The sequence below is a fragment of the Chenopodium album genome, chromosome 17, assembly GCF_948465745.1.
Source record: "Chenopodium album chromosome 17, dcCheAlbu1.1, whole genome shotgun sequence".
Lineage (NCBI taxonomy): Eukaryota > Viridiplantae > Streptophyta > Magnoliopsida > Caryophyllales > Amaranthaceae > Chenopodium > Chenopodium album.
In genome coordinates, this window is record NC_137850.1 from 42,326,535 (window position 1) to 42,351,606 (window position 25,072).

A 25,072-nucleotide genomic window follows, 5' to 3' on the forward strand; every position below is an offset into this window, starting at 1 on the left:
TTTTTTTTTTTTTAAAGAATCACTGCCCTTGTGTAAAATTGTTATTCACAAAGTGAGGGTAGAAAAAATATACATACCATTGTGCCTTCAAGGATATCCCTTAAAGTTAGGGTAAGAATCAAGTCCTTAAAGGTCAGCGGGTTTAATACAATTATTACTACGGAGTACTATTGTTACATCATGCACTTTAATTCAACATTCTTAAATTTCAAACATCAATTTCTATCAAAATTTTGCACAAATCATTGAACAAATTCGTGATTCAATTGCTAGTCCCATCATCTGTTAATGTTACTTTTGTTTGAACAGTGATTCTTTCGCCAAAAAAGAAAAAAATTAAAACATATTGAACTTTGAAAGACAGAGAAAGTATGTACAGTACTTAATTTCAAATTGAGAAATTTGACAAAAGCTTCCTCAATAAATCATCTCAAATTTCTATAAATTTTAATTGATTTGTGAAAAATTGTCAAAAAAGCACATTTACCTACTGATTGTACCAGTCATTAATTGCTTTGCCAAAAGAAGTCAAATACACAATTCAAATGAGATTCAGAAGATCACAAAAATCAGAAGAACAATCAAAACTATAGCCGCCCAAAATTAATTAACTGCACATTCATTAATTGCCTCTAAAAAAAGCAAACGTTGAAACTTACAAACTACTGCTGATTTGATTTGATCTGATCCCATTACATAATTAGCAATTAAAGATCTTCATTATAAGCTAATTAAGCATACAAAATTACTAATAATGGTATGCTACCAAACCCTACCTAATTCTGAAAACATAGGGATCAAAATTAGTAAGCAAAATTACAAGTGAGATTTTAATGCAAATTTTGTTTTAGCTAGTTGTTGTTGTTGTTGTTGTGTTGTATTGGGTACCTCACCCCAGCTGCTAGTACTCTTTGCTGTTCTATCTGCATCATGTTAAAAGTAATAAACTCAATTAATATCCAATTAAATAAAATTAAATGCTTCCTTAATTTATATACATATAAGAGTTTGACTATTGGATCGAGTATTCTACATCATTTCAATATAATTTCACAAGTTTGCAGAAGTTAAATTTACGATTGATCTAGTAAGAATATTTTAATATTATTTCAATAATCCAAATGACGTGTTTAATTTAAACTGAATAGAACTAGTTGTAATTTATTTCAACCTATTACGAAATAGAACGTAATCGACTTTATAGTATCCAAACATTAAACTCCTTATAAATTTTAACCTACCACTAAATTAATTAGGTATACTTAATCTTTTCATAGGTTCAAAAGGAAAGAAGGAAAAAAAAAAAAAAACTTTTTCACATTGCATGCATAAGATTTTGGATAAGAATTGAAGTTCTCGATTCCTAAAATAGTACTCCTTAAAATTCTATAAAAGATTATACTACACGTTTACATTTTTTTTTTAAAGATACAACGCGTCTACTACTTAGGTTCTGTTTGACAAAGTTAGTGATAGCACGGATAGCTTTTAGCGGTCAAATAGCGTGTAACTGTTAAGGTACTCTTTGAAATATAAAGATCGAGAAGGAGGGTGAATTTTATAATTCAAATCCAAATATTTCACCGCTTTATTCAAATTAAAAGATATTCTCTAGAGAAGTAATATGTAATAAAGAAGCATGAATCATCCTTAACAAAAAAAACAGAACATACACAAACTACTTTCAATAATCGGTTTTATTCGATGCAAAAAAACCCTTCAATAATGAGGTTAAAACTCCAATTTCCTCGTATTTTTTTTATCGACAATAAAATTATAGAAGCAAGAGAAATAATGTAGTAGTAGTACGGAGTACAACATACTTGAAAGAGTTCATGCAGTTTATTCTTGAGATAGCTGTACTCGTGCTCCAATACCTCCAATGCTCTTAAACATCTAGATTAACACAAAACCAATAAAATTAATTAATATAATTAGAGTATGCATCAATCATTAATTAAATAATTAAAGTACTGTAATAAACAATGCTACTAGTATAATGACATTTTATAACTTTAATCTTTTTATTACTATGCTATTATGAAAAGGTTAAAATGAATTAAAGGGAGACGTAAAAAGTGACGATAAAAGGAAGAGAGAGAATTAGGAATTACCCAGCACGGTTATTTTGTTCGGAAGCGGCACGAAAGGCAACGCATACATTTCTAACTCTTTTAGCACCTATGCTTGAACTGCTTCCCATAAACTGATTCAAATGCATTCCTATTTTTTTGTAATCTGAAAATTCTCTATCCATTCTTTTTTTAATTTCATATTTCATGCAAAAAAGAATAACAAAAATCATTAGCTAATAATGAACAATAGAAGGTCCAATGTAAAAAATAAAAAAAAATAAAATTATATGTATTTCATGCAAAAAAGAAATAAAATATCATTAGCTTATAATGAACAATATGGGGTAGCTCAATGAAAAAAATTACTAAAATTGGAAGAGAATAAAAAAGAATAGAAATTAGTAAATTATAAAGCAATAACGCATACTAATGTTACACTTAGACAAAACATATGTAATTTGTAATCCTTTATTCTGTTAATTAAGCTCATGTCAAAAAAAAAAAAAAAAAAAAAATTGAATATAGGAGACTTTCACGCAACAGGAATTCCTGATGCATTACGGTGTTTTACAAGGAAGGATTAAAAAAAAAAAAAAAAAAAAAAAAAAAAAAAAAAAAAAAAGGGGAGAAACTAATTAACTAAATGTTCAACGTAAACATGTTGTCCGATCCTTGAACTATTTAATTAATTAATGTAAACACACGTTACTACTTAAGTATATTATCTAATTAAAATGTTTAGCTTGTGTGCACAAATTCATCATCAACCTAATCACGAAATGTGGTTTATAGCTTTATACGTTCATCTCTTTTAGAAATACTTATTATTAATAGAATTGAAGGGATTACATACCTCAAATATCACTATTATTAAAAAAATATCAAAACATAAAATAAAATTACCTTAAATACTAATTCTATAAACGTTCATTCTCATAGTAAATTATACACACTGATTCTTATACTGTACAATAACCCTACAAAATACAGTCAAAATACAGTATATTATGATACTATTTAAACTAGCTAGTGAAATCATTAGATTTTTCACAGTATAGTAGTAGACTTAAACTTAGTTTTTATTCAGTCGGTGTATGTGCATTTAATAACAATAAATGTACTACTAATTAGTAATTACACATTTCTTCAAATTAAATTAATAATATAAAGAGAAATAAAGAGAGAAAATTACAGAAAAGTTCTGAGATTTCGGAGAAGTTTCTCAGATTCATGGAAGTAAATATTGACAACTTCAGAAACAAAGTTTGGAGAGCTTTCATCTTGAAGTTGTTGCAATTGTAAGAATTGTTCATCCAACACCCCCTAAACATATAAACAAACGTAAAGTTAAACATTATATTATAACGGTAATATATGTACATAAGTATCAATTTTGTACGTGGTACGTATATATAAACATACAAGCAAAATTGACAACGGACTTAAGAGGAAAGTGTGTAGATGGATGGATTAAAAAGAAACGGAGAAAGTATGTAGGACGTACTTGGTGAAAGAGAAGGGAAAGTAAGCGATTCATATCGGCGCGCAGCTGTTCAGCGGCCAAGCCAAGCATCCACAACGGAAGACCCGTTTTGAAAGATGAATTACAAGCTAATTAAATTAAACTTAGCTTGGATATATGATAATAATACAAAAGTTAATTGTGTGAATTTTTGGGGGATGGATTTGATTAAATTCTGGAGCCTTTTTAAGGTTGTGTGTGTGTGTGTGTGTGTAAGTGTAAGTGGGTGTGGTTTTGAGGGAAGTGTGATATTATGGAATGGAATGGAAGCGGGAAGAGCGAGGAGAGTGAGGGTGTTATTTATAGGGTGGACCATGTATTTGTGAATGAGGGATGGTCCTTAATTATTTAACATTAATTAACTTTTCATTATTCCCTTTTTTTTTCATTATTGTTTGTTTGAGTGGATTATTTAGTTAACCATCTCCTTGTATAGGTGCACCCAAGGGTAAAAGATTTTGGATTGAAATTGATGGTTTACATTAATTTTAAATAGTTTTTACACTTATAAATAGCCTATCTTTCCATAACTATTTTTTCTAATGAAATGAAACCTGTGTTTCCAAATTGTAGAGTTAACGCCTGTTATCTGCCAAATAGACAGAATTTGCAAAAAGTCGCCCATACCCTTACCTATTCATGGACAAATTCCAAATTTACCTTCATGAGAAACAAGAATTGTTTCTCAAGAAGAGCAACTTGGAATTACCCATTTTTAATTTCAATGTTTTGAGATTATACTATTAGTATATTATGCTTTGATGACTATCTATGATAGTTTTTTTTTTTTTTTTTTTTTTCAATATACATAACTAACGTAAATTCAAAAAAAAAAAAAAAAAAAAAATTATATATGTGAAATCTTGTTGAACATCTCAAAGTGTGCTTTCATAATATCCTTTTTTATATATAAAGATAATCTTTTACTTCGTGTAGTTAAGGCTAATGTATGGTGTTTGAAGTTATCCATTGACAAGTAAGGAAATGAAAAAAATTTCCAACTCAGAATCAAAGTAATTAACATTATAATCTACCCTTAATTAGACTATATATGCGTCGGGTAAGTCTATGAAAGAGTGAAGAGTAAATCTTCAATTACTCTGCATATGTAGTGTTACAAATCATCATATTATATATTGCAAAACATGCCTAGGTAATTCTTGTATGTTTAACCTTTGAAATGTCTTAATGATCCTTGTAAAAAATGTTACTGAGTAAATTATATAATAATCAAAATAAATATGCGTAAAAATATCATTATATATCAAGGGTCTGTTCTCTTCAGCTTATTTTTAGTTCAGTTCCTAATTTTCTTCTCTTATAAACAATTCAATTCAGTTCAGTTTAGTTCATGAGTTCTTAATTTCCTTCTCTTATAAACAATTTAGTTCAATTCAGCTTCAATCAATTCAGTAGATTAGAACAGACCCCAAATATACACAACACAAAACTCTAACAATCAAACATGATCCAAATACTCCAAAATGAGTAAAACAAGAAGTACTAAAATTAAAAAAAGGGTGTAAACCATAGGAAATGGCTATAACCTTAGGGGTGAAGAGGGTTTAGCATAAATGTGAAAGGTAGAAAAAGGAAAGAAAGGTAAAAAGAATGAGAAGTAAGAAGCGTGAGGCAAAAAGAGCAAAGATCGAGGTAAATGTGGGGTATCAACCAAACACCATAAAACTACTTTTAATAAGTTGTAAGAGTAGTGTATTGTGTTTGTGCATAAACCACCCAGATTGTTGAAATTGTTGATTGCCTCCAAATGTTACGAGTAAAACGCCGCGCTTAACATATAAATTAGACAGCACGCGAGTTTTCCAAGTAATGACAAGTAGCCACCCATTTCTGCACCAACCCCTGCACCTGCGCGCCCTATCTCCCTCTCTTCTCACCGCCTTCTATCTTTCTCTTTTTTTTCACTAATCTATTCTTCCTTTTCATTTCCTTCTTTTAATTGCTTATAGCCTATAGTCCTATACTACTTCCTTCGTGTTTTGGTAAGTGTATCACATTGATTTTTGTATTACTCTTCTGTCTCATAACATCTAACACAGTCAACTTTGTACATATGTCAATGTACTAATTTAACTTTATTTTTATATAATTAAATATTATAATTATAAAAATATTTTAAAAATAATATTATAAACTTTTACATTAATAATACTATGATACTACTATCTTACAACATATTTTATGATAAAATATGTTTTTTATTGTGCTAGTTAAAATTATGATCAAAGCTAATAAATAAATAGTAAAAAAAAAGTTCAACGTCCTAGATATTTTGGGATGGAAAGAGTAATGTTTATGTCTAATTATGGGAATGTAGAATAAAATATTGTTGTAAGTGTACTTGTTAGAATCTTTTGAATGTATAGTTATTGAATATTTATTTTTTATAACTGTATTTATTGTTAATTAAAGATACTAGTAATAAATATTAAAAAAGGCTTCTAATAAAGGGACGAAGGGAGTATTGATTAAAGTTTTGTGTTGACAAACGTACAAGTCAAATTGGATGGGGCACAAAATATTATTGATTAATCTTTGATCATATAATTTTATTGTTATCATAAAATGCGACATACCTTAGGTAAAATGTTGTTGGATTAATCAATGTATTTTTCATTCTGTATAATATTATTACAAGGAATAGGCCAGGTATCAAATTTATTATTGAGGTCCCATTCTTTTGAGCTTCTGGGTAGAGCAGAGAAGCTCTAAAGAATAGGGCGGCCTTACTCTTTATGATATAATTTTAGCTATCATAAATCATTTTGGAACAAAATTTGGTGTAGTTATATTGAATTATGAAAAATAGATTAAGAGTGGATGGTGAGTTAGTTCACTTCAAGATAAAAATTTGAAAGAAACTATTTGTCAAAATGATTGTAATTAGCCAATCAAAACAACTCAAAAAGAATTTGTTGCAATTAATTTGAAATAATTTAAAATGAAATTTGTGGCAATTAAATTGAGATGAAATTTTAATGAAAATTATGCATTGACCATTGTAGGAGTCAAATATAATTGTTAAGAGTACAATAATTTTAACATAATAGATAAAATATTACTCCCTCTGTCTTATAATAATCGCAACACTTTAATCGGTATACGCTAATACGTAACTTTGACCATTAGTAATTGTAATTATATATTATTAAGATGCATAAAAGATTAATCTAAAGAAAATATACATAAAAACTAATTTTAAAATATTTTACATAATAATACAAAATGTACATTTATTATATACGAGTATTGATAAAAACTATAGTCAAAGTAAGTATTTGAGTCATGCAAAAGTCAAATTATTGCAAAACAAAGGAAGTACAATGCAACTACTATACTACTTCCACCGTTCTATTAATATTGAAACAATGACATTTTTGCACTATTCATCACTATTGTTTGACCATATAATATGATGATTTATACGTTAAGCAAAATATAGTCATGTGGGATCTTGTTTGATTAGTCTCATAAAATACTTTCACAATATCAACTTTTTATAATTTTTACTCTTATACAATTATAGATATTTAGCATATAAAATGTGATTTAAAATGTGTAATTTCATTGTTGTTGCAATATTAGTAAAACGGATAAAATATAATATAGTGTTTTTTTTTAATGGATTCCTAGCATTAGTTTTATTGATCCCCCGAAATAGTAGGCTTCATTCGTCGATAGTCAGACTGTCATGGTTTATAAGTTGTCTACTTTTACTTGACAATTCTGTACTTATCTTTCAGGATTTTCGGACTTGACGTGTGTCTTTTTCTTCTTGTCCTTTTCTAACCAAAAAGGGTGGCAATTAACTCACTAATCTAATTAGTTAGGGTTCTTGTTGAGTAATCATATCGTATGACCAATTAGATATTAGAATATGTAAAAACGAATTCAAGAAATTATAACAAGGTAAGAATAAGTAAATAATAAACACTACAGTACATACTAGTGGAGTACTAATTTCATATTTATTTTTGATTTATTGGAATTTTTTTTTCCATATATCAAACTATACAAGAACAAGGTATTCTGTTTTTTAAAATTTGTAGGAGTAATTGTGCGGTTGTGCATTTCTTACAAATTACTAATTTCACACCTAATTTCTAAAATACTGTCTATAACAACAGATAATTAAATTTTCAATAGAACATAAATTTATTGAAAGCCAATAGAACATAAATATATTGAAAGCTCGAATGTGACATGTAAATGGTCGTGTGTTCATGCCTTATACATTAAATTGTTGTTATTTATTAAACTTAGCTTGCATCTAGATCAAGATCGAGCTAGCTAACACAACAAAAGTCTATACATGAAAACAAAAACCAACATGATGAACACAATCCTTTTTTTATATCAATCTTTCATACTATGCAATGATCCTATATTCTACATATATACAAAGTTTTGGATTAATTTTTTAACACACACCATGAAATATGAAAATGAATGAGACCAAATAAGAAAACATGTTTTTATGATTAAGGGCCTGTTCTGATTGAGTGAACTAAATTGAATTTAACTGAATTGAATATTTTACGAGAGAAGGAAATTAAGAACTAAATTGAACTCTGAAATGTGAACTCTAATTATAACGCACACAAATTATATGCTTCCTTAAATATAATGTTAAGATTTGAAATTCCTTTCCACTAAAATTACAGCATAGTTTAAACATAAAGAATTGGGTTTTATAACTTTGATGGTGTGTGTTGTGGGGGATTTGAGCGAAGTTAGTGATGTTGGAGCTAAAATTCCAGGTGTCAATCATTATATATGCATGTTTTGGGGTGATTCCGTGATTGACATTACCTCAAAGGCTTAAATTAGGAAATATTGGAGAATATATTTATGCGGGTCACAGCAAATGGGCATTGGACTTTTTGACAAGAACCATATATAATTAGGACTACCATTTTGGATATGAGGCATACTATAAATTTTTTTTTAATATATTTTTACTTTTAATTAACAATATATAATGATGATAAAATTTGAATTTTCTTAATAACAATTATTTCAAATCTATAGAGAACAAACATATATATATATATATATATAGAATCTCATGAAAATTTCACCATACACCCGGGTGTATCATGAGCATGGTACACTCGGTCATAATACAAGGTTATTAAAAATTGCGAAAAGAACATTGCAAACAAATTAAAATACATGAGTCAAAAAAAAAAAAAAAAAAAAACAAAAACCAAAACGATTCCCTCCTTGATTAAGGTATTGATTTGTTATTTATATTCCTTGATTCATGAAATTGATTTATTATTACATTTTATATATTAATAGAATACTTTTGGTGAATAGAAGTTCATTTTTTTTGTTAAGAGAGATAAATTGAATTTATATACAGAGAGAAACCATGGTAAATTTTGTATTTCTAAGTGATTCAATGTTATAATAGAGTTGATTTTACCGTTCCAATATAATCTCTTAATGATGTAATTGATTAATTCAATGTTGAGAGAAAAGGTATTTTTAAATTTTTTTTCCTTGTTTTCGTGCTATTTTCTAAGGTTGATCAGAAGATAATGTTCTTCGTATTATGATAAATGTTCTTTTATCATTTCTTGATACATATTCTTTTTTTATTGGAATGTAATATGTTCATTAAATCTGATCAATATGTTCCTTGTATATGAATTATATGTTCTTTACATTATAAACATTGTACTTTAATATATGTAGATTAAAAATATTCTTTGCTGGGTTTCATTAATACAAATAATGTTCTTCTACATTAATATGCGTTTGCTTTAAACCTTATATTATTATTATTATTATTATTATTATTATTATTATTTTTTAATCATTGCGCTCTCTTGTTTTTATCCCTTATGTTTTTTTGGTAACGGTGAAAATATATTATTAATTTTTGTACATATTTTTTTTTTTAAAAAAAATTGAAATAAAGTATATTGAAAATAAAATTTTAAATTTTGAATTTTTGAAATTTGAAAATGAAATCTTGAATTTTTTTGGTAAATCTTAGATAAAGAATTTCTGGAAAACCCAATATTTTGAAATAATTTGACTTTAAATGCGTGGTAAAAATCAATTAGTAACTATCTATTACCTTTTTTTTAAAATTAGTTTCTCATAACTTACCATGTTCTTTATATTTCAATGATGTGTTCTTTTATAATTTAATGATGTTCTTTGCATTTACAAGCTTTTTTTTTGTTTTAATCCGGGTGTACCATGCACACGGTACAGCCGGGTGTATGAACCAACCATTGAGAATCCCATATAACAAAACAGAATGACAATAGCGGCAACAAAAATAATGATAATGATGTAATGTACTCCAGATATAAGTACAAGTACGTTGAACACTTCAAATATCAATTTTTAGGATACAATATAATACCATCTTTATATTAAAGTTAGGATCGTTGTTATTTATATTACTCAGGGCCTGTTCTCTTCAGGTTAATTTATATTACTCAGGGCCTGTTCTCTTCAGGTTAATTTCAGTTCAGTTCAGCTCTAATCAGTTCAGTTTAGTTCAACTTAGATCATCAGTTCCTAAATTCCTTCTCTCATAAACAATTTATTTCAGTTCAATTCAACTCCAATCAGTTCAGTTCAGTTCATTTCAGCTCAGCTTAGTAAATCAGAACAGCCCTCAGTATAGCTACTAACGTGGTTGAAAACTTGGAGTGCTGCAAAGTTTTATCAATTAAGGGTCATATCCAGCTCATGCTCATCAACAGTTTGAAGTTCACACTAGTCGAATTACAATTATTTAATTATTTTAGCAGTGATTTTGTTGACGTGTGGCAGAGTAAAATTCAATCAACTTATTGCAGAATAAATTTCAAAATAAAATTAAACACCACCACCATAACTATATATACTGAGTGATGTTGGATATTCAGAAAACATCAACTTGTTGATTAATAATAATCCTAATGTAAAACAACAATATGATACACCATCCAGTAATGAAACAATGATGAAAAACAATAGTTATGTTATCTTCAGCAAGCAAAAAGGGAGCATCAGCATGTAATTAATTAAGCAATCATATGATAAAATAATTAAGCTTATGAAAGAGAGATGGACTGATAATTATTATATGATAATAATATGATTATTTTATAGTGCAATTTCATATGATATGGCCGGTTGTCGGAGCAAATTGTTGAAGAGCATGCACAAAACCCTAGTGTAAAAAATGATGGGTGTAGGTTTATTTTGTACACAAGTTAAAAAGGAAGCATGTTCATTTGTTTACTTACTCCTAGATTGTGCCTTATTTGAAAAGCATGCTTTGTATTGACGTTACAAAAAGTCTTCATTTTTACTCCACAATTGTGTGCTTACTATTTCTAGTTATTTTATTAATTTCATTCAACTTGATTTGGTATGATTTAGTCATTTAGTGTAATGTTTGTCTCAATACATGGTTTTTAAAAATCAGATAAGATTCTTTGGCCTACTAATTTGAGTTTTTTTTTTTTTTTTTTTTTAATGTCACTATAGATTAATTACCGTGAAATAATCTCACTCAGGACGTAAATATCACAACTGTACATTTGCTCTTTCATTTATTAGATACTTACAATATATGGATATAGTGTCACAAACAAAACCAATCTCATCCCCAAGCTTGTGTTTTCTTCATGTTTTTCATTACCATCCATTATTACTACTTGAGATCGAAGTGGTATTAGATGAGAATGAAATTTATGAAGACAAAATAGACAATATATAGGGGTCATCTTGAGTGTTTTCTTTCCAAATGTACATACAATTTAACTCTCATTACTATTGTTTATAATTGGTACCAAACTGATAGTGAGGTTTTGGCCTAATGACAAAGATTGAAACATTTCTAAAGCTATTATAGACGAGAGGTTGTTATATACACTCGGGTGTACCGTACACCCATGAGTACGTATTTGTTCTCATTTTGATGATTGTTTTTCATTTTATCATCAAATAAAGAGAAAAAACTAATATTAGGCTAGTTGAGTGTACGAACACCCGAATGTATATAATAAATTCTAATTATAGGTCAGGTTCAAATCTCTCTCCTCCATTAGTGATTAGATAGGGGAAAAAAGAGAGAAGAATTCAAGCATGCAATAGATGAAGTCAGCTAATTATTGGGAAAATAAATGGGGAATGTTTAGTGTAAAGCAAAGCACTTTTAAGGCGTTAATATCCATGAATAAACAAGCTTAATTTTAGTTAATTACAGCATAGACTTCATAATCATTCTATTTCAACTCCTTTGCTTATGTACTGTAGGCATTGTTTCCACTAACTTTTGATGACTTATTATTTGGACCTTGATTTTCTAAATCTTGCAGTAAAACCCATATAGGTTTCTAATTTTATTATTACTATTATTATTATTAATTTTTTTTTTTAAATAATATGCACGATTATTAGTATTGTTTATGATGGTTTTTTTTTTTTTTTTTTTTTTTGGTAGGTTTGTTGCCTGTGAGAAATTAATTGATCAATTAGATTAGACTAATTGTTGATTAGTGATCGTGAGGACTCATTGCTCGAGAGAGTATGATTACCTCTTCCACTTAGTAGGGTAGTAAATAATAGGAGTATTACTAATACTAGCCCATCTTTATAATCCTTAAAACATGGCATAAATTTGGAAGTTTTATTTAGTAAATAGTTTGTAACTTTTACTTTATTCAAGTCTCAATCTTAGTCGGTAACAACCAACAATCAATCAATGTACTACAAATGTGTGCAAAATTAAGCTTAAACATAATATATTATAGATGAAGTAGATAAATTTTATTCAATTGCTTGAAGTACTTGCTCCATCAATTTGAATCGGTGAGTGATTGAGTCCGTTCATTCACATGCATTTAGGAAAGCTAGTAGCCTCATTAAAACAATGGATGGAGTATGGATAGCCACCAAGAGTAAGGTGGCCTTATAAAAAATTTGTACCAAAAAAAAGTTTATTATTGATGATAAATTTTTAAACATTAGTATTCCATGTATATACTAATAATGTTAAGGTACCAATTGATTGTTGGTGTAGTGGTGAACTGGTCATTGGGACTGCACTTGGTAGAGAGAACCGTGTGTACAATGTATGATCTCTTGCAACAATAAATGGGAGGGGTTTGAAACTTAATCATCCAAAACTGAACGCCAAATTCGGATTATCCTAAAGAGTGAACCGAGTGGGAACACCAAAAAAAAAAAAGTTAAGGTGGAAAGGTATGTCATATTTATTAATCAAATAGCCTAAAAATCATTTTTCGATCCTTAATTTGTCAATTTAATGTTAAAAATGTATAGTAAGACCTTATTTTCTTCACCTTATAAAAATAATGTTTAGTATAAATAAGTTCATTTTATTAAAACTAATTTCAGTTCAATAAAAATAATCATATCAGTAAAATTCAATAATTTTAATGATGAAATATAATAGAAAATTCAGTAGAAATAATTTCAATTCATAAACAAAAAAAAAAAAAAAAATTAATTCAATTCCTCAAAAAAAAAAAAAAAAAAAAATCAATTCAACTAAAGTAATTTCAGTTCAGCAAATATAAGGGGAAAATTTGCCAATTACTACCGCATATTAACGTCATTTTGAAAATTATTATCACGAATTAAAAAACTTGTGAATAACTACCATAAAAATTTTGATTTTACTACCAGACTCCACTTTTGGCCATTTATGACGTCACTTTTTCCCTTAAACCACGTTTAACCATTAATTAAACATTTAAGCGACAAAAAAAAAAACCCCCCTCAACCCATGGTTACCCCATCTAAACTAAAACCCCTTTCATTTCTTTGTCTCTCACAATTTCACTTTAACCCACTAATCTCCAACCTCCATTATTGAAGAACACTCTATAAATTGGCGTCACAAATATTCTAATCTGCAATGAATCCTTTACTTCGCAAAATTGACAAAAAATTCGAGCAATGAAGGAAAAGGGAGGGATTATAGAAGGAGGAATGAAAAGAAACAATTTACAATTCCACGCTATAATTTGTTGATATATACTTTAATTCAAAGAAAAATCACATATTATGCATAATTGATAGTTTAATTCAAAGAAAAAAATACAAAAGCCCTATGTTATTCAACCAAAATCATAAACCACTAATCCTAAAATTCAAAAACTTTGAAATTGGAAAACCCTAGAATTCGAAAACCATAAAGACGAATTTATTAGAGGTGAATCGCATGTTCTCCTGGAGCAATTGTAGGATAAATGGGAAGGATTAGTGTGAATTTGGAGCAAGAAGCTTGGAGGGTGTTTAGAAATGGTGAAGGAGGAAGATTAATTAGGTAGAGTAACCATGGTTTAGGGGGATTTTTTTTTTTGTCGTTTAAATAGTTAATTTAAGATTAAACGTGGTTTAAGAGGTAAAAGTGACGACATAGATGGTTTAAAGTTGAGTCTGGTAATAAAACCAAATTTTAAAAAAATTTTTGCGGTAGTAATTCACAATTTTTTAAAATCGCGGTAATAATTTTCAAAATGACATTAAGACGCGGTAGTAATTGACAAATTTTCTAATATAAGGTAAAGTATACGAGGTATAAATTAAAAAGAAATGAAGGGGCTATTGGTGTCAAATTTTGAGTTTCAATCAATCATACTTTAAGCTTAGGGTCTCAAATTTTGGGCTTCTAGTTTCAAATTTCGGGCTTCGAATCTCATGTTTTGGGCTTTGGGTCTCATTTTTTCAATTTGAAGTCTTATTGAGATTTTTTTTTGAAGAGCTTATTGAGATTTTGGATACTCGGGCCTCATTTAGTTGACACGGGAAATAAATTCTCGTAGGAAGTTGTATTTTATAGGAAATTATTTCCCAAATGAAATTCCTAGAAATTTCTTTATATTGTTTGGTTATGCAATAGGAAGTTGGAATTCCCATAAGCTTTGAATGACCAAGTAAGAGTTAGGTAATTCACTTTCTACATTTTGTGGGAAGTGGAAATTCCCATGTATTCCAACTTCCCCCATTTTTACTTTTTTATGTCAATCAAACAACACCTCAAATTATAAAATTCCATAAATTTTCACTTCCCCTATTTTACTTTGTCAACCAAACAACCCTCGTATTGGTTTTGAGTTATACTTCGTATATATTAATTACTCTTAGACTATAAGACTTTTTGTCTCAAATTCAAGGGTCCGTGTCTTAGATTTTGAACTTATGGCCTGTTTATTAGTCAGCCGCATCCACATTTAGTTGTGACATGTCACACAAAATAATTCTTGTTTTACTAATTCGTAATAGATATTTAAAGATTTAATAGATTTTTGACGTTGAGGAAATATCAAAGTTTCTTTGCTTTCATTCAAATTTGATAGAGGTAACAAACCGTTAGATTATAATAGGGTGTATATTCTCCATCACAAACTAACATTAAAATGCAGAAACAAACTACTACGTATGTGGATTTTGCTTAGATTTACAAATTTGATGATGGTACAACTAGTTAATGGGGTTGTTTGGTAATCGGCGGTTGGCGGTTGGTTGTTGGCTTATTGGCTTGGGTTGTTTGATTAGCTGGAAGTATTAGATGTATGGGTTGACTTTTTAAGTTATTGTTTAAGCTGACTGTTTACAAAAGTGTTTGGTAAAATTATTAATGGTTATTAGCTGTTTATTAGTGATAAAGTGGGCCAACAAGCCAAAAGCCAATAGAAAAAGCTACTCTTATTAGCTTTTGGCGAAAAAGTTAGCTTAAAATCCAACAGGAAAACCAACTACCAAACATATTTTTTCGCTGTTTGATCAAACTAAAAAGCCAAAAGCCAAAAGCTAGGCAAAAAGCCAATTGCCAAACACCCCCAATATGTGATTGTGTGCGGTTTTTGAAATTTAGTTGCTTGGATTTATCTTTGATTAAAAAAGAAAAAAAAAAAAACTTTGGCTACAAATTTGTGAGAAAAAGTGAGCTTAGGGAGGTCTAATGTGGATTGATAAAGGATAAATATTTGTTTTAACATGAAGTTATCATAAGTCTAAGGGCCTGTTCACTTCAGCTTAATTTCAGTTCAGTTCAGCTCCAATTAGTTCAGTTTAGTTCAGCTCCTAATTTCATAAAATATTCACTTCAATTCAGTTTAGCTCCAATCAGTTCACTTCAATTCAGTAAATGTGAATAGGCCCCTAAGTAACCAAACTCTTAAAGTCCTAACCATTCTTCTTTACTTAAATGCTTATTGATTTGCCTATTAAATTGGATGGCAACCTAGCTATTACTCCTGTTAATTAGGCTATCACCGAGACAACTGACAATAGATAAAGTCCAATATGAAAAAAATAGGAAAATTTGCGAGAAAGAATCTTTTATAGTAAATTGTTTGTAAGAAAGGATCTTATATAAAAAATAGTGGCAGATTAAGACCTTATTTCAAAAAAATAAAATAAAATTATGAGATGGGACCTTTAACCAAATCCACCCATTGACCCTTGAAAATCACCTCCACCTTGCGCAAATCCCACAACGATCCTCGAAAGCCACCTCCACCTCGCTGAAATCCCACAATAAACCCCTCGAAAAACACCTCCACAAGGCCTGACCCAAATCTCACCCCGACCCTCAAAAATCACCTCCATTTCGCCGAAATCCCACACAGACACCGAACGCCACCTCCACCACACCAAAATGCATCAAAAGGTCCCATATCGCAATGTCTTTTTTTTTTTTTTTTTTTTTTTTTTTGAAATAGGGTCCCATCTTACAACTTTATTTTGAAGTAAGATCCCAATCTGCCACTTTTTTTATATAAGGTTCTTTCTCGCAAATTTTTCAAAAAAAAAAGAAAAAATAATAATATAAAAAAAAAAAGATATTATTTTGCCTACTAGGGTCCGTGAACATAATTGACCAGAATTAATTGAACAAATACGACGCAACTATAAGTTTATAAAAAAAATTTCTTACTATAAAATCGTATAAATATGGTACATACTACATATTGTAGCTAAACATCAAATCAAGGAGATTGTGATCAAAATTCCGCGGCCAATTTTAATCCCTCTATAACAAGTTACACAAATATATATACCTCTTTAGGATAACAAAAGAAATAATGCATCAATTTGCAAAATGTGTTCTTTGTTTCCTTCAAGGTAATATTCCATCATTTTTAAATGCCAAACGTTGTTTGTGAGACTCAGTAGGTAACTTCACATCCTTGGCTAAACCAATAACTTGAAGAAATTTGATGGTATACCAAGTCATATCAAATTGCCACCATTCTAAACCATGCCTAGCCGAGTATTCAAAAGCATGATGATTATTGTGCCAACCTTCCCCAAATGAAAGTAATGCCACCCACCTGAAAATTCACATTATAGGTCAATTTTTCAATTAATGAAAGCTAGTGATAGATGAATAGATATATAATAAACATCTTGCAATATTGTAGCAACGAAATCAAATAGATTACCAGTTATTTCTTGACAAATCACCAGTATTCCAAGCTTGAGTTCCCCACACATGACTAGCAGAATTCACGAACCATGTTATGTGATAAACCCATGCGGTCCTTACTCCCTGCACGATGGTTGAAAACCAGGAATATGTTATATACTTTATCATTCCACCTCACATGAAAGGCCCTTTGGGAACACAGGTCCACTCATACCTGATACGAATTAATTACACTTTAAAGGAGGGGTGGATGAGATTTGAACTCGTGACCTTTATGTCATGTTGGCTTTGATACCATGTTAAAGGACCAATTCAACCAAAAGGTTAAGCTGATGGTTGAGACTCAGGAATATGTTATATACTCTATCATGATGATTAGGTATACTTTTGTGTCCTTATAGTCTCGTAAAATTAACATATAACTCATTAAAGTTAATTAAATCGTTATTGAATCTAAACCATAAATCATGACTCAAAAGCCTTTTTTGTACACTCGGTGATTTATGATTTTATGTGCACCATCTCACCAACCACTTGAGGCGATTAAACCATGAAAGTCATGTGCCAAAACAACTTGTACTTGCCACTAATATGCTAAGGTCTAAGAGTGGCCTCCTTTCCATTATTATATGTGATTGAAAATTGATTGAAAAGGAGAAAAGTTGCGCAAAATATGTGCTTACCATTCCCCAAACGAGGTAGGGAAATCCTCCAAATGCATAAAGTAATCCTGCCAACATTAGTGGGTGAAAAATGTATGTACTCCTCATAAATCTGTAAAATGGTTGCTTCTCTAGGTCTCCTACATTGTTCGGCTCACCACACTGCAAAATGAAAAATAATCTTGATATTAAATTGTAGTTTTAGTCATCTTAATAACATATAACCAAGAGAAATTCTGTTAATTGTTACACATGAAGTAAGTAGTACTAACAACTAATTAATTAACCAATTAATACGACAATACAATTCATAAATAACATATACGAAGTATACAAATTGAAAATAACTTTTTAAGTAATAAAAACAATTAACCAAGTTATAATGTACATTTGAATAGTTAAGAAAATTTTGTCAAACAATTAACCAATATATTGAAATTATACGGCTTTGAATTGTTTAATAAGAAAAATATTAAATATCTTTCACAAGTTTGTCATTATATGATAATGTGGTGAGAAGGTGATAATGAAAATATCAAATTAGGTTATCTTTAGCCTTTTTTTTACAAAAAAAATAAAAATTATTTATTATCGAATTATCTACTACCTCCGTTAATAATTATTTGCAACTTTAAGCTATTATTTGTGAAATATAAAAAGTTCCAAAGTTGCAGATAACCATTAATGGAGGTAGTATTTAAAATAAAAATAGTATAAAGTCATAAATATATGTATCACATGCATTTCCAAACTAATTCACTAACCGAGTAACCATTATAACACTAGCGAAATAAACCCCATTATAGCTGGCTACACCACAGATAAGAATTTGTATAGTAGAATATATATTACCCTTTCGGTAACAATTTTGGCATCAAACATCCAATTCATATGGCTGAACCAAAATCCTTCAAGTGGGCTATGTGGATCTTGCTCCGAATCGCAAAATTGATGGTGGTACCGGTGTGTGCTCACCCAGTCAATTGGATTTCCCTGAAAAAGATATCAATAATCAAATTAAAGCAAAACATGCTAATATCACTATGTACTAGAATAAAACAGCAAGCTAGTTTTAACGTCCCAAGTTACTCTTTCCTCAATTTCACCTATCACATACGTTACATATTGAAACTGACAAGTAATAATGTATTGATATTTTGTTGTTGAGAGACTTGTAAAAGTCTAAAAAAAATAATACTAAATTGATTGATCCTACACTTGTCATTTTCCAAGGACCGTGTAACAATGTGACAACTATTTTTGTTACGGTAACAACATAACCAACCTGAAGGGCTAATGCTCCGAAATAAGCAAAGACGTACTCGAGCCATTTAGGTAGCTTGAAGCTCTTATGAGCCAAATTCCGGTGAAACGAAAGACAAATACCCAACAACCCCGTAGCCAAATAGAGAACCACAGCAACCCAAAATGCACCCCAATTAAACGTAAATGGTGCAAAAAGAGCTAACCCATGCATCATAACAACCGCACCTAAATTCCCAATTGATATAGAATCCCATTTTCCATCAACAAGTACATTCGTCGGACTCTTCACGACAACGTCCGACCACCAAATCCTATGGGAATACGACTCCAACCCCGGTGTCGAAATGGCCGATACCCTCGTCGTCCTTTTACTTCTTGTTGCCTCATTATTTGGTGATGACTCTCCATATTGGCAAATTGGTGTATGAGTTGTTAATGTTAAGCACTTAAAAAGGCTATTTTTCGAAATTGTTAGGTTGCAGTTGTAACGTAGAGTTGTACTAGTTTGTGGTTTGTTGAGGTTAATGGAAGATTGGTTGATTAGTTTGGAGTTCGGGGTTGATGCAATGAGAGCCATGAAAAGGGTGTTCCTGTGAGTTTGTGGTTATGTTGGGTTTTATGAGGGTTTAGGCCGAATAGTGCGATTTTTATTTTATTTTAATTTTTTTTATTGATTGGGAATTGAGGTTGTGGTAACGTTTTCGTGGTTGGAGTTTTTGAGAGTGAAAGCTCAAGTGGCGTGGATTGATAAGGATTAGATTTTGTTTTTGACTAGAGTTTATAACCATCTCATGCGTATAGAATCCAATTTCTATGTCCCATATTAATCAATGTAATTATTAGGTATCTTATTTTTCATAAAGTTTTACAAAATTGGGTATACAATAATTTACTGCGTGACGAGAAGAAAAATGAAATTACTGTGTGAGGAGAAGAAGAATGAAAGCAATACATGTAACTTTTGTGATGCTATAGTTTATGGGTAACTTATGATAGTTTAAGAGTAATTTTGTGAGAATAAAAGGGTAACTTTTATGGCAATAAAAGTAGCTTTTGTGATAATATGAGTAACTTTTGGTATACAATAACTGAAATGTACATTAAATTTACTATACATCCAATGCTTGCTATAACTTTTGCTTATTTTTTTTACATAAATAATGGATAGACAATGAATTTGAATTAATTAAGGATTTAATTCAAAAATTCCCAATTTAATAAGGTCCCAAATTAAATCAATTTGGTGGATAGGTTATGGACTTATGGGTAGTGGATCTTTAATTTAATTGGTTGGTGGGGTGGCTATATTCGTATAGTGGATATTCACTTGGATTTGTTTGTGTATGGATGAATATGAATTTTAGATTTGTACTTGCGTGGATGATGCATGTGTGGTGACTTGCAGTGGGTATATAATAAACTACGTTTTTCAAACACAGGTATCCATATACGATATGAGTATATGTCTAGTGTCTGACTTGACTCTATCCCATGCATATATGAAAAACTTCATGATTTTGATCCAATAAAGAGTCCAGATGCTAATTAGCAACATCTTATGAAATGATCGCTAAATACCAATATTGGTAAAATCAGTCGTTAAAAGCTCTTTTTTGTAGTGGAGGATCCGACACGAGTATTTACATAAGATAAAGAGTCCGAGTAATATAATTTATGCTTAAATTTAAGGTGGAAATCACTTGGATATAGGGAGGGTGTCTTTGCATATCACTACTTTCTTAGTTATACCTTTACTAAATCAGTAAATCTTAATATCTTATAATTAAAATCCACACTTGTTTTTAGATATTTTGAGGCGTAGCTTTTACGTTGTTAGCAGTTCACACATTAACAACATCTTTAATTTGGCTACATGTTTGTCATTGGAGTTTTGGAAAAGTGATATCTTTTGCTGATTTTGTGTGGTTCTTTCTTCATGTTCTCTTATCCAAAATTTTACAAGTTTAGTGTTTGCTAGTCATACAATCATACAAACACTTTCATACTATCTATAATCTCTTGCTAGAGTAACGAACGATTTTAAGCAGTTTCTATAGTATAAGTTATAAAGAACAAATTTAAGTTATTATCCCCGCATTATATGTGACATGCTTTTATTAATTTGTTTGAAAATACGTATTGTAACGTAATGAAAACAATACTAGCTAGACGCTTGTCTCTTTGGATATAGACCCGATAAAATTGAGTTGTATTGATCTCTTGACCCTTTTATTTGCTTGAAATCATATACGATGACATAATCCAAATATTATAATGGAAATTTGCTATGTACTTGAGTTTATGAATCACATAAGATGTATGTACTGCGTAGTATATATATTAATTAGAAAGAATCGTAGCATGAACTATAAGATTTACATTATCCACCCTCTATCTGAAATTATTTGTCGTGTTTTACAATAGTGATATTAAACTGGCTATTAATGCGACAAATAAATTTGAACCGAACCGAGATAGTAAACCTTAAGAAATTGCATCCCATCATAAGCAAGCTAGACATGTTTATGCATGGTTCTTTTAAGATTCAAGATGCTATTTCCTCACTTTTAAATGCCAAGCGTTGTTTATGAGCCTCACTAGGAAGCTTAATATCATTGGCCAAACCAACAACTTCAAGAAGCCTTATGACATACCAAGTCACATCAATTTGCCACCATTCAAAGCCATGCCTTGCCGAGTATTTAAATGCATGATGATTGTTGTGCCAACCTTCTCCGAATGTAAGCAATGCTACCCACCTAATGAAATATCATTTTTTTTTTATTCACACAATACTAATTAGTAAAAGCAAATGATATGCATGCAAAGACATAGAATGATAGAAATGCATAATTACGAAATCGTTACAAAAAGTCGAATGTATTACCAATTATTTTTTGAAAGATCACCGGTATCCCAAGCTTGTTCTCCCCATATATGACTAGCAGAGTTCACAAACCATGTAATGTGATATACCCATGTAGTCCTTACTCCCTGTATTAATTAAACATTTTCTCAAGCCTAGATCAAGAAACGATATGATTGAAACGCAAGGTATTTATCAACTAACGTTACTCAATCTTCTAAAGATGAACCCTAATTAAATGCTATATGATATAACATACATATAATGATATGATTGCAACGCAAGGCCAGTATAATAATTTATCAACATAATTATATAATTGCGATATGATTAAAACGCAAGGTAGTTATCAACTTTACTTAATTTTCTAAAGATGAACATACATATAATTGCGATATAATATAATGATATGATTGAAACACAAGGTATTTATCAACGTTACTTAATTTTCTAATGAAGAACCTAATTAAATGCGTCGTACACATATTTATGGACAGAGTCAAAATTAAACTTGAAGTCTTCAATCATTTGAAATTATGCAATTAATTACTTATCACATACCTAATGACCTAAACCATGCATATTAAGCTACGCATTTCAATCATGTGCCACATAATAAGTAAAGACAATGGCGGCTACTCCATATATATATACTTTTAAGCTAAGATTATCCGACAAGAGAAACTTTAATTTGCACAATATATTATATAAAGTGTGAATGCCTAATTACCATTCCCCAAACAACGTAGGGAAATCCTCCAAAAGCATAGAGTAATCCTCCAAGAATTATTGGGTGCAAAATGTATGTTCTTTTCATGAATCTGTAGAATGCTTGCTTCTCTAGGTCTCCTACATTGTTTGGCTCACCACACTGCAAAATAAACAAATTATCTTGATATTAAAAATTAAAATATACTCGTTTCACAACAAAGAGAGGTTTTGGCTTGGTAATTACTCTGTATAAAACACGAAACAAATAGTCACTTATACAACTATATGCATCGAAATGAACCTTCATACATCAAGAACAACTAAAACGTGCAAATGTTTTTTTAAACATAACATTTCATTAAAAGTTTTTCTACTCCCTCCGTCCCTTTATTACATGTTTGTATTTCTTTTTGGGGTGACCAAAATTAAGTGTCTATTTCTATTTATGGATTGTACTTTTCTTTTTGATGATTTGTCACCCTTTTTCTTTTTCTTTTTTGTACTTTAACATCAATTCCCAATACTTTCTCTCTCCTAATTCCCAACCACTTTTTTCTTTCTCTCTATCTCTCTCTAACCCCGCATGCATATTCATATGCCCAATTATTAGTTTTAAGAAATCTTTAACTTTCTTAATTCCCGTGCAAAATGAGAAATAGACATGTAATAAAGGGACGGAGAAAGTACCTTTTAAGTGAATACGATCCTTAATTAATAATCATTATATAAATTTATAAATTTCTTCGTACAATGTCCAATATTGGAACGTAATAACTATCAATAATCTGTTCATATTAAATAATTGACAAAATGCTGATAAATTGAAATATTTTTTAGCTAAGTTTACTCTTAGTTGTTTACTAATAAAAATGTGAAATAATTATGCTTTTTCAAACTAATTTTCCTATATTAAAACATTACCCTTTCAATAATAACGTTAGCATCAAACAACCAATTCATGTGGCTGAACCAAAATCCATCAAGAGGACTATGTGGGTCTTGCTCCGTATCACAAAATTGATGGTGGAATCTGTGTGTGCTCACCCAATCAATTGGACTCCCCTGAAAAAAAATAATAGACAAATTAAATCAAACCATATTAATTAACAACTTTAATAATAAGAAGACAAAAAAAATGTCACCATAATATTGTGGTCCTTTTTTCTCTATTTAATTTAACTATTCATGAACCCTTTTTGCTATATTATCAAGTACTTCTACTTATCAATTTGATCATACTTCAAAATACGACAATGTGACTATTATTTTCAAGTGTAACCAACCTGGAGTGCTAAGGCCCCACAATAAGCAAAGAAATACTCAAGCCATTTGGGTAACTTGAAACTTTTGTGAGTCAAATTCCGGTGATATGAAAGACAGATACCAAATAACGCGGTTACCAAAGATAGAACTATAGCCACCCAAAATGCACCCCAATTAAATGTAAATGGTGCAAAAAGAGCCAACACATGAATAATCACGACTGCACTTAATGTCCCAACTGATAAGGATTCCCATTTCCATTCCGAAAACACATTCCCTGGGTTCTTCACTACAACATTAGACCGCCATATTCTATGAGAATACGATCTCAATTCCGGTTCTAAACTCGTTGATGATCTTTTCCTTACACTTGTTGCCTCATTTGAGGAAGAAAGGCTAATGAGAGATGGGTTTAGTTTGGAGTTTGAAGTTGATGACATTATAGCCATGAATAAATGGGTGTTATTGTTATTGTGACTTAGAGTATTAATGGATTTTATATTTATATAGGTTTTTAAGGAGTTTGAAGAGGTTATTTTTAATTCAATCATAAGGTTCGTTTCAATAGCCAAAAGATTTGATAGAGAAATGTAAGTTGTCTAACGTGGATTGATAGCTAGATTAAGGGGTAAGAAATACACGATTACATGCGTAACTTACATTACGTAAAATGTGTATGCCACTTGTCGTCTCTTTCAACCTTATGTTTTCCGTTCATATTGACATATTGTAATTAAAACTTGGAGACTTGGAGTAGTTTTTTAGCCTAAGTGATGAATTATATGCACGTTGTTTCTCTTAGTTTTAGATGGTATTGTTTGTTTATGTAATAGTCCATAGTAAAAATAAATGATGGAAAATAGATATTTTTAAATTAACGATAATAAAAAAATAAATGAAAACCATTATGAACTCAGGAGGTAATATATTTTGATATGAAGAACGTTTGAGAGGACAAATATTTTTTTATTTTTTATTAACAAATAAGTCACTCTAGTGTTTGTTGTCTACCAAAAATATAATTAAAATGTCCTTACAAATTATTTACCATTTTTAAAAAAAACTTATTGCATAATTTTTATTAAAAAATTTTAAACACGCATTTTCTTTCATATAAAATGTAGTAAGTTGCTTCATCCAAATCACACATTACTACATTAGCTTTAATAAACTTTGTAATACTACGTACTCCCTCCGTGTTTAAATAAATAAAACGTTTTACTTTTGCAATCATGTTTAAATAAATGAAACGTATCATTTTTTAAT

General features: G+C 29.9%; 3 protein-coding genes across 3 annotated transcripts; all 3 read right to left on the bottom strand.

Moving 5' to 3' along the window:
* Positions 1–641: 641 nt before the first annotated feature.
* On the bottom strand, positions 642–14,612 carry LOC145589028 (pseudo histidine-containing phosphotransfer protein 6-like). Its single transcript, XM_081645603.1, has 5 exons — positions 14,538–14,612; positions 3,268–3,398; positions 2,115–2,258; positions 1,824–1,896; positions 642–923 (listed from the first exon to the last, which is right to left on the bottom strand). The coding sequence occupies exons 1-5, from the start codon at positions 14,610–14,612 to the stop codon at positions 852–854; spliced, it is 495 nt and encodes a 164-aa protein (XP_081501729.1). The 3' UTR covers positions 642–851.
* A 1,913-nt stretch (positions 14,613–16,525) lies between these two features.
* Positions 16,526–19,584, bottom strand: LOC145588043 (palmitoyl-monogalactosyldiacylglycerol delta-7 desaturase, chloroplastic-like). Its single transcript, XM_081644681.1, has 5 exons — positions 18,986–19,584; positions 18,553–18,693; positions 17,722–17,862; positions 17,055–17,161; positions 16,526–16,943 (listed from the first exon to the last, which is right to left on the bottom strand). Exons 1-5 carry the CDS (start codon positions 19,541–19,543, stop codon positions 16,730–16,732), a joined length of 1,161 nt encoding a protein of 386 aa, XP_081500807.1. The 5' UTR covers positions 19,544–19,584; the 3' UTR covers positions 16,526–16,729.
* A 1,699-nt stretch (positions 19,585–21,283) lies between these two features.
* LOC145588045 (palmitoyl-monogalactosyldiacylglycerol delta-7 desaturase, chloroplastic-like) lies at positions 21,284–24,257 on the bottom strand. Its single transcript, XM_081644682.1, has 5 exons — positions 23,827–24,257; positions 23,465–23,605; positions 22,563–22,703; positions 21,854–21,960; positions 21,284–21,725 (listed from the first exon to the last, which is right to left on the bottom strand). Exons 1-5 carry the CDS (start codon positions 24,253–24,255, stop codon positions 21,512–21,514), a joined length of 1,032 nt encoding a protein of 343 aa, XP_081500808.1. The 5' UTR covers positions 24,256–24,257; the 3' UTR covers positions 21,284–21,511.
* Positions 24,258–25,072: the final 815 nt, after the last annotated feature.